This window comes from Pygoscelis adeliae, unplaced genomic scaffold (assembly GCF_000699105.1).
Source record: "Pygoscelis adeliae isolate BGI_AS28 unplaced genomic scaffold, ASM69910v1 Scaffold181, whole genome shotgun sequence".
NCBI classification, from domain to species: domain Eukaryota; kingdom Metazoa; phylum Chordata; class Aves; order Sphenisciformes; family Spheniscidae; genus Pygoscelis; species Pygoscelis adeliae.
The window spans coordinates 3,380,439-3,391,392 of NW_008824360.1; the positions used below are offsets into that span (position 1 = coordinate 3,380,439).

General features: G+C 38.4%; 1 protein-coding gene across 1 annotated transcript in view; it reads left to right on the forward strand.

Annotated features, from left to right (window-relative positions):
* The first annotated feature begins 1,000 nt into the window (after positions 1–1,000).
* USP1 (ubiquitin specific peptidase 1) overlaps positions 1,001–10,954 on the forward strand; it is a 13,021-nt gene continuing 3,067 nt past the window's right edge. Inside the window, exons 1-7 of the mRNA XM_009319819.1 lie at positions 1,001–1,209; positions 2,356–2,479; positions 2,839–2,946; positions 3,488–3,648; positions 4,128–4,846; positions 5,954–6,124; positions 7,258–7,459. Of these exons, the coding sequence (XP_009318094.1) occupies positions 1,040–1,209; positions 2,356–2,479; positions 2,839–2,946; positions 3,488–3,648; positions 4,128–4,846; positions 5,954–6,124; positions 7,258–7,459 (1,655 nt within the window). The 5' untranslated portion in view covers positions 1,001–1,039. The remainder of the gene's footprint in view (positions 1,210–2,355; positions 2,480–2,838; positions 2,947–3,487; positions 3,649–4,127; positions 4,847–5,953; positions 6,125–7,257; positions 7,460–10,954) is intronic.

The window sequence follows — 10,954 nt, forward strand, 5'->3', positions numbered from 1 at the left end:
ACCCCCCCCCAGCCGGGCCCCCCAGCCCTGCCGGGACTCACCTGCTGGCTCGGGGCTCGGCGGGCAGCGGGGTGGCTCGGTCCAGGGCAGCCTGGCTCGGCCCCACTTTTAAAGGTGCTTCTGTGACTGCCCCACCCCGGGGCGGCTCCGCATCTGCCTGCAGGGGCCCGGGGCAGCCCCACGGGCGCACGTGTGTGCACAGACCCAGGCACGGATGTTGTAGGCGCGTGTGTCTGTGTGTGTGTACATATATATACCTGGAGACTATATGAGACAATGGGCCATGGTTGTGTGTATGCATATATAAATGCAGAGCTATTTTATCTGTCTATAGCTACATTTGAGTATTTTATACATAAACATACACACATATATAGATCAATGTATACAGATATGTATATAAATGCATGTAAACATATATAGGTATAGCTGTAGATATAGACTGTGTATATATAGACACACACGCACAGAGTGCGCGCGCACACACACACGCGCATAGACAGAGCTATATCCATATACACATACATAGACACCCCCCCGCATATACATACATAGATATACATGCACATATATAGATATGTGTATACATATATAGGTAAGTTCATATATAGCTAGATATGGACATACGTAAATATAAATCTAGGTAGAGCTAGCTACAGGGTACTTGGCCTTGGCTGCATGTATGTATATAGAAAAGTATACCTATTTATCTAGCTGGACATGCACACCCCCCCATATATATATATGTATCTCTATACAGCCACATACATATGTATACAAATATACAGTTAGCTATACTTACATATACATGCATATACAACCAAAAGATATCGACGGAGATGCAGATGTTGACATAGGTGTAGATCTAGACAGAGCTACAGAGCCAGAGTGGGGTGTGTGTGTGTGTGTGTGTGTGTGTGTGTCCGTGTCTGTCTGTCTGTCTGTCTGTGTGTGTGTGTGCGCGCCCCAGGTGTGAGCGCCGAGCGCAGCTTCCCGGCCGGGCTGGCCGCCTCCCCCGCTCACCTGTCCGCCAGGAAAGATGCCCGGGGTCTTGCCGAGTGACAGCACCGGGCCTGCGAGAGGGAGCCCCTCGAAGAAGAACAGGCTTTCGCTGAAGCTCTTCCAAAAAAAGGAAGCGAAAAGAGCACTGGATTTTACAGAGTCCCAGGAAAATGAACAAAAGAGTTCAGAATTCAGAGGCTCTGAGATGTATGTAAGAGTTTCGCTCTGAATAAGCGTTTCTGGTTATATTGTGAAAGTAGCCCAGCCGCTGAACAGGACTTATGTCTGATGTAATGGATAAGCAGCGCTGCTCCATCCACTCATTTAAGTTGTATATTCTTGCATAAGTATGCGCTTCAACGTGTACTAAATAAAGCCTTAAGCCAAGTTAATCAAACTGAATTATTCGCTATAATGAATTTCTAGAACTATTTGCTTCTAAGAAAACAAGTTTGCCATACTATGGGTGTTCAGCTGCCTGGCATAAACTGTTTAATAACTTGAAGTTAGCTTATTTGAAGTTAATATAAGGTAGTTATTCTGATGCTGAATTCATTAACGTATATTAAAATGTAGGGTTTTGCAAAATGAGTTTTAATAAAAAAATACTGATTTTTAAAGGTTATTTCTGCTGCAAGTAAAAGAATCGATTGCGCTGTTTACTTGTCGTTCATTAGGGTGTTTCAAGCCCTGAGCAAATCTGTCGGCTCGTTTCAGTGCAGCTAGTGAGGAACTTGAAATGGGAAAAATTGCTTAATCATGGTCAATTACAAATGTGTTGGAGACTTTAAAATTCGGTTCTGTTGTGTCAGTATGGTGCATAATCACTGCATATAACGTGCCAGGTTCATTCGTTCTTTTTTTTTTTCCCCCCTGTTCTTACCCTTTTGGTTTGCATCCAGAAATGAAGTGATGTGAATTTGGAGCAGGGGATAGTAATAGAAAATATGTGCCGGACACGTTTTCCTTAGCACTGCCTTAGGAATGAACAAAGACCATAAAAAAGTATTTTAAAGAAAACTTTTTTGGTTCCTTAAATTGGTCTCCTGATATTTTTTGAAAAATACGTATTGGAACTAACGGCAGATTTGCCTGCTTCTTGTAAACCTGTCTGGTTTTGTGTAGGTTGCTGAAAAGAAGTGTTACAGTTGAGCAGTCTGTGTTTGAGTGCCCAGAGTAGCCATACGGACACTCTCAGAAACACTTTGACGTGATTTTGATCTGTATACGTTAGTCGTTAATTCTGTAAGCGAGCTCTGAGATGGTGGATGGCCACGAGAGAGATGTGCATGCATACCAGAAGGAGTAATTTTCAAAAATTTTCTCTTACGCACTGTGTTCTCTATTCAATAGTGATCAGGTTGTTCCTGCAGCACAGCCTCCCTCGCTTGTTAGCTGTGAGAAAAAAGACAACATGTTGCCTTTTGTGGGTTTGAACAACCTGGGTAACACTTGTTACCTTAACAGCGTGCTTCAGGTAAGATCATGTTCAGGGGCCTCAGAAAGATGATTTTGTTTTGGTTAAGCACAAGTGGATGAGACTCGCAGTTTGATACTACACAGAAGGCATCTGGATGTAGTATGAAGGGAATCTAATTACAGTGGGGAAAAAAAGATGATACTGCAGGAAACGTGTGCACTGTAGGTTGCCTTGATCGGGTAATTTTTCAGTTGACATACTCTGGGCGCCTCTCTGCTATGAATAATCCTGCATCTTTGCGTGCTGTGCAGCAACCTTGGGAGATGCAACGCTAGTTTGATTGTAAATGTGGATATGTACGTTGAGTTACTTCCTCCTTTACCAATTAATCTCTCGTTTTAAACTGTTGCTTTCAGGTATTATATTTTTGTCCTGGTTTTAAAACTGGAGTAAAACATTTATATAGTACAATTTCAAAGAAGAAAGAATCTTTGAAGGATGAAGGAGAGCAAAAAGCAGAAAAGGTAACGTATCTCACTACACGTTCCTTTACTTGTAATTTTGCAAGTGAGGCTGCATGCCAGGAGTATAATGAGAATTTAATTGTGATCTCTTCTGTTCGTAAGAGGTTTTGCAGTATTGTTTTCTACAGTGCTATTTCAGGTAAAGATACATTCGAGTTGTTTTGAACTTGTGTTCAAACTTGGGTGTTCAGAGTAAACTTGCGAGCACCAGTCTTAAGTTTAACAGAAGAAATTCGAGAAGATATCTCACCGTGTTTCTGATGTTAAGATAATTATGATACAGTACTTTGAGTGGATGGAAACCGGAGTTCGAGCAAAGATAGTTTGGGTTTTTAAAATAATGGATAGTCTGGCTTTATATTTGTTTTCTACTGGCAAAAGAGCAATATATTGTCTGAAACTCGCCTGTTTCCCATAGCAGACAAAAAAAATCTGTCAAATGTCTGTTCGAAAACTAAGCGAGGGCAGGAGAGAAAAAGTTTAACTTGTTGTTACAGACAAAACTGCAAGTATTTTTATTCTTTTTGTATCGTTATTGCAGGGAAATTGTAAAGAAGATCCACTGGCAAGTTACGAACTGATCTGCAGTTTGCACTCATTGATTCTTTCAGTTGAGCAGCTTCAAGCCAGCTTTCTCTTAAATCCAGAAAAATACACAGATGAACTTGCTACTCAGCCACGAAGGCTGCTAAATACCCTTAGGTACAAATTGTCTTAAACATATTGTCAGAATTTTCACCTGAAGTTTTGATGTCATTGTACAGTACAGCATTAAAGACTTGTGGGAGGTAGATAGTCTTAAATTTGGGGCATCATTACAGGAAGTTTTTTGTGTTTATTGTTACCCCTATGATACCATAAATTTGAAAGTAAATTTTCATTTTGTAAGAATATAATTTAAATCCAGCAGTGGATTTAAAACAGTACTTAGCCTTAAGTATGTGGGTATTCCCATTGACCCGAGAAGGACCGCTACTGGGTTGCAAATGAATGCGTGTTTAAATGCATAAGGCTGTAGCTACCTTCCCGTGGCTATCTGTGACAGAGAGGGCTTCTCTCTCGGCCCGGAGAGGATCCTCCCCTGCTTTTATATCTAAACTCCTTAATTGACATCTCAAATCATGTTAGCTAGTCAGTAAAGATAACTAGTCTTCATTGCCTTGCTCATTTACTTTTAATAGAGAGCTCAACCCTATGTATGAAGGCTACTTGCAGCATGATGCCCAGGAAGTTCTACAGTGTATCCTGGGTAACATTCAAGAAACATGTCAGCTACTGAAGAAGGAAGAATTGAACAAACTGCCCGTGGAAGAGCCTACAGCTAAACTGGAGGAAAAACTTAATCAAAATACTGAGAGCAATGGAACTGGCAACCCTGCTGAGGAGGAGGATAACGTACCAAGTAGCCACGTTGGAGAGGTAGCTGAAGACAAGCTACTCAAAGGAAATGGGAAAAGAAAAAGCGATGCTGAGGGTGGCAACGCAAAGAAAAAATCCAAAGTATCGAAAGAGCAAATTGCAGCAGAAGAAAATCAAAGACAAACCAGGTCAAAGAGGAAAGCAACAGGAGAAAAGCTAGAAAATCAAACTGATGCCATTGCCAAGTGTTCCAGTGAAAATGAGAGTGCAAAGCCAACACAGAAGAAGTCACGGCTTAGATTAAACTGGTTAAAATCTTCATGCAAACAGCCTAGTATTCTGTCTAAATTTTATAGTCTAGGAAAGTTAACTACAAACTTGGGATCCAAAGACCCAGGGAAAGAATATGATGACTGTGAGCTTGAAGAGTCATCTGTGAAGTGTGAAAATGGTAACAATATTAAAGAAGAGTATCGTGAACCAGCGTCTCCTGTGGAAAGCCATAATGAAAAAGGAACTGAAAAAGAACCAAAAAAGGAAGGTTGGTGAATAAGTGTATGGGCTTATAATTAGTATGATTAAGAAATTACTATGTGTGGGAAGTCAGCCTTCAGACTGTGTAGCCAGCAGAGCTCTCTAAATACAAAATTACATTTTCAGGAATCGAAAAAGATTTTTATGAAAGAGAATTTATTTTTATGCATGTTTCTTGATTTATTTATTTTTTTAATAACGACCTGTTCAGCTTAGATCTTAAGAGGTATTTCTCTAACGTTATGTAATCATTGTACAATATAAAAAAAAGTCAGAATATTACCAGGTTTATATTATCACTAATTTTTGTCATCTATAGAAATAGCAAGTGGATTCAAGATGTAAAGGAAGATTACTGTCAGGAGCAAACAGAATCAAACCCCATTGGCTATGGCTTTGTGTCCCAAGTCTTTACAAATAATATCCTCTCCTACCCTCCTTATTCTTCAGTCCTTCCATATTTTCAACCTTCCCAAGAACTAGGAAAGACACCAGATGTATTATATATGCTAATTGGCTGGCAGGTATGGATTTTGTTCGTGTCAATGAGACAAGATGCCTCTGAGGGAAGGGCCTTGATATGAACTCAGTAGTTAGTAATTTGGAACTTTCTTTCTGATCCAACCACTGATTTTAATAAAAATTTGAAGGAATGCAGAATCTTTCGAGATCTCCATTTCTTCAGCAGATTTGACTAAAATTGGCCAACAAGTTGAAAAAGTATTGGAGGAGAGGACTGACAATAAATAGAGACGAGGCAGAATCCCTGAGAAGACTGAAGGTCCATACTAAGAAGGCAGTGCATTGATGACAAACACAAATTTTCCAGAATGTGACACCGTCACACTTCAAGTATAAAACAAGAACCTAATCTTAAAACAGAAATTGAACTTTGAGGGCCAAGAGAAAGGGGCTTCCTATTCAGTAACAAGTAGATGATACTGTGAAAATCGCATGTGATAAGCAGCTGCTTTTTTTTTTTTTTTTTAATTCCTATCTGGAATCCCTAAAAGACCATGTCTGTAACAGTGATTTTTAGAAAAATAGCCAGGTTCTGAAGTGTCTTTTGAATAAAATGCACCTTGATAAGTGATCTGGCATATACTTTCTCTAGGTACAGAGCTGGCTGTTTTTGAACTAGTGGAGAAACTGTTCCAGGGCCAGTTAGTACTGAGAACAAGATGCTTGGAGTGTGAGTGCTTTACTGAAAGAAGAGAAGATTTTCAGGACATCAGTGTTCCAGTGCAAGAAGATGAACTTTCTAAAACTGAAGAGAGTTCTGAAAGTAAGTAATTATTGAGAAGGTTTGTGGATGTATGTTTCTGCTTCAGCCAGCCACTGAGGAAGGATAGTGCCATAGTTATCGAGGAACACTGCTCCTGTTTGTGCTGGTTAAAATTAGAGGCTGTTCTGTTATCTCTTGTCCTGATTAACTTTAGACTTTGGAAACACAACGCTGATAATGTAGACATATCTGGACAGTACTAAAATTGTTTCAGATCATAACACAGACTGCTTATAATCCTTCACTTACGTACATGTTTTCCTGCTTATAAATAGGTATTTTCTTTGATTTGGGTCTTCCCTTTCTTCCCAGATAAGAAATTATTCTGCTTTTTCTTCATTTTATAGGAAATATCTGCATTTCCCCTCAAAAGTAAAATAAATGAGAAACCAGCTTTTTGTTAATTTATCGTTTAAAAAAAAAAAAAATCAGTATTTTAGACTGTCATTACCTTAATAGCGTTTGTTTTATATTGGTAAATGTTAGTCCTCTGGTATTTTTCAAAAATTTTAGTGATCTCTACTGAGTTTTTAGCTATTTTGAAAAGTAAGCATGGCAACAATACATTTTGAAATTCAGAATTCTAAAGAAACTAATTTTAGTTCTCATGGACTTAATTTGGAGCAGCTTTTACTATTTTTGCCCTCCCCATTTTGCTGAAGGACTTCAGAGTTAAGTGTGTGTGTGGTGGTGTTTGTATGTAAAATGCTACTGACAGTGTAGGTGATCTTGTCATCAGCAGCGTGAAGCTGTCAGGGGAGGCAAAATGGAAAAAGTGAAAGGGGACTCTCTGGTTATTTTGGAAGTTTGCCTTCATGAGGAAAATTCTGGTCTCAAGTACATGCACCCAATTTCTAGACATGGCAACAGAATTAGTACGTGCGATCTGAAGACAAGCTTTGGGAAAACCATAGATTTTAACATCCATTAAGTGATATTTTCATCACTTCCTGAAATGATTCAAAGATTTGAATACATTTTCTGTCTCATACATATTGAGTGTTCTTTACAGTGTTGATAGTAGTTTTTGGACATGTCTTAACTTGACATATTTTGGTTTGTTGTTATTCTGGTGGGATGCATTGGAAATGTGAATAATAGCGTATCTGTGAAGTAATGATTCTCTTTTGTAGTTTCTCCAGAGCCAAAAACAGAAATGAAGACTCTTAAATGGGCAATTTCACAGTTTGCGTCAGTGGAAAGGATTGTGGGAGAGGATAAATATTTCTGCGAAAACTGCCATCATTACACAGAAGCAGAACGCAGCCTTTTATTCGATAAAATGCCTGAAGTTGTAACAATTCACTTGAAGTGCTTTGCTGCTAGTGGCTTAGAGTGAGTATGCAGATTGACTATATTACGAAACAGCGTGCTGTTGGAAGGAAAATCTTATCAGAAGAGATGAAAATGTTTTGTAACTTTTCCAAAAGCAAAAGCAGATTTCTAGATTGAAATTAACTTAAGTCAGTGGGGGACAGCCCCTAATTTCATAAAGGCTTTCTATTGTTACAAGCAGTGGCAGAAATCACCTCCAGGAGAATATACTTTCAGAAGACTTCTTAACAAAAACTGCTTTATCTGTATTCTTACAACAGCCTGATAGCCTGATGTTTCTTAAAACTTTGTTTACTTTTAATATCACCTGTCTGTATGAGTTTAGAGGCAGGTTTAAGTACTTTAGCAGAACAAGTAATGAGAACAAAACTGAGTTTTATGGTTGCAGCTAGTAGTACACTTTTGTCTCTAACTGAACGTGAGTACTAAAATTCGGAAAAAAAAATCAGGAGATAAATGTTTTAAAGAGCTAACACACGGTACAGAAAAATTGATCAAATCCTTTAAAAATACAGTAATATCAGTGTCATTGATGTTCAACTGCTGAGCAATCAGTTTGATGTTATATACTGTAGAAATCCTTATTTTTTGAAAGAGATTATTCTTATGAGAGTGTTCTTTACCTTTTTTTCATACTTAGGAATTTAGGGATTTCCTTTGAGAAGGGAGGGGAGAAAAAAAACCAACCGACCGCTCCCTTTGTCTCTACAATACTGTACACAAATGAAACAATGCCATGACACTTTATGCACAGCATTTTGCAGTAAACTATTTCTTCACTGAGATTCAAATAACAAAAAATAACAGAAGGCTTCATCAAGAAAGACTTCTTAAAACTGTAAAATATTCCCCCAGATCCTTTAGAAAATTGTTACAACATTAATTGCGTTTTTGAGACTGACTATACAATTTTAGTAACATTTGCAGACTTGGCCTGTATTTTCAACTTTTCCTGGTATTCACTAAAACATAACTTCCGCTGTCTGCATCAGTGTTGCCGGATGCAGCAAAAGAAGATAAACTTGTGTTGGTTTCTGCATCCCCCTAGTTGGCATCTGTTCTGGAGAGCCAAGCACACTTCTCTGCTGCAGCCTGTGTTTTATAACCTGATGGCTAGGCGTACTTCTGAGACTTAATGCTGAGCTGCTTTGTGATGTACAGTAAGTTATTTAGGGACAAATTAGTTTGGTCTTTTATCCACCCGGTTCCCTGTGGTTTGCATTTCCGTTGGTTGGCTTTAGACCTTCAGAACCACCTTGCCAGCAGGAAGTCTAATGCATGAAGTCTTCCACAGAATTTAGTTTATAATATTTGTGTTGCCAATATGTTTTAGAACTTGAAGCGTACAGGACCTTTGGCACTATACAGATACAAAATAGAAGTTGGCAGATGATTTGTCAGAAGACGTTCTATAAGCAAGTGCTGATAACTGGTCAATATAAGTAAGATTTGTAAAATAACTATTGTCAAGGATTCTATTACGATAGTTTTGCAGGTAGCTTGCTAAGATTGTTAAAACTAGAATTTTCACTCTGCCTGTTTTTAGTATTTGTTTTTAGGAGTATCTAGGTTTCTGACAAAGTAGAAAGGAAACTTCCTCTGTCTCTGTAATGTCTGCTAAGATCTCTTCATACCAGTGTAGGATCGTAACATACAAAATTGTCTTTCCATTGTTCTACGTAATATTTGACTGTCACAACAAGGCAGAGAACAGTAATGCTATTATTGAGTAGCCCATGATGTGAGATGGTATCCCGGTAGGATTATAGGCTGTTCAAAAAAATACAACCCAAGATGTCCACCTGAAAGGAAACCTGAATATTATCTTCAGTTTGTTCCTACGTTTGCTACTTTTCTGTTTCTATGAGGAAGTACTTGCAGGTTAACCAGCCATCTCCTGAATCACTTACCTCTTCCTCTGTCCTGGCAATCTTCGGGTCCTTCCTCCAAAATACTCAGACCTATATCTGGGTCAGACTGAATCCAATCTCTTGTGGTGTTCCTCATGTGTCCTTTCAATCATGTCATACATTTTCTGCCACGTGCTAGCAGCCAGAGATTAAGGAAGTAAAGAGTGGAAAAATCAGATGTAGAACTAGAGTCAGTGATGAAGCTGAAACTGTTTGTAAGATTGTTTCCCCGTTTTTGGCTTGGATGTTTTATCTTGGACAAAACCATGTCATTTCTAAACATCTTGACTTGGAGTAATAAAGCACAGATGCAAATCATGTGGGGAAGAGCCAAGACTAGTAAACCAAAGCACTGGCTTACTCCATAGTATCCAGAGTCACTCTTACGGTGTTTTTTGAACAGTGAGCTTTGATGAAGCTTCCCCCAATTGACTTATGTAAATTGTAATATTTATTGTAAAACTGCTACTCTCCTCATAGATGAGATGGCAATGGTTTGCCCTAGAAGTAATAACAGACTGTTTTGCTGGCCTTAAACTAAGACTTTTAAACTGAGAATCTTCATACAACTTCTCTGCGCTCCCATAAAAATTTTGAAATCTTGTCTGTTTCTCAGTTGTGCTCTACTGAGTTTTCTGATGACTGAGTTTTAAATAAATGAAGAGAAATGAAGCAGAGGGGAATGGTAATGTAAATATTTGCAGTTAGTAGGGATTTGCTTCATCTTCTAGATGCTGGCTTGCAAAGTGTTTGTTTTTTTTTAAATAAAGTAGCCAGGGTGAAAATCTACTTGCCTGGGGATGAGTAATTCTCTTTAGCAAGTGTGTGTGTGGAAAAAAAAAATGCTAGGCCATGTGTGGCTCAGACTGGGAAGCTATTAAGAAGAAATGTGTAACTGGTAACATCTAACTAAGCATTTCCACTATATAAATTTAACAATTGGTGAGTGTTAATTAATAATTAACAAATTAACAATTGCTCAGTTGCCCACTGAGGTTAAACCACGACAGTGAGAAAAAGAGATTTTTGTCTTGTAAAATGGTATCAGGTAAGAGCAGGTGATTTTTTAATTTTTTTTTAAAGGCTTACTTTAGGTTTTGTTACAGTCACATTTCCTAATTAGTGACAGCAGTGCTTATGCCACTGGCAATCTTTATTTGGAGTATTTCACATCCTTATGTGTTAACAGCGTTGCAGTAAAATAGCTCAAGTCTTTAAGGGTCTACAATAACTTGAGGTATTAATTCAGTACAGTGGGTAAAGTTCCACTAATTTATGGCCTCAAAAGATGCAGTTGCAGAAATCAAGTTTTGTTGTGTATGAACTACTGTGCATCAGTCAGAGGAGGCAGAGTACTTGGCATGCAATTTTTCTGTCTTCAGATTCTTATCATTAAGAAGAACAAAAAGCTAATAGGAAAAGATTTCCTCTCTTATTTCCTCCTCTCCAAATCTTTCTGATGCTGGATCTCATTCAGAAGAAAGGTAGAGCCTGTTTTTTAATGTTTTATGTTAATATGATTGTCACAGTGTGCTTGAGTGGAACTGGATTTCTGATCTAGAGTATCAGCAAGCAGTTTCTCTGT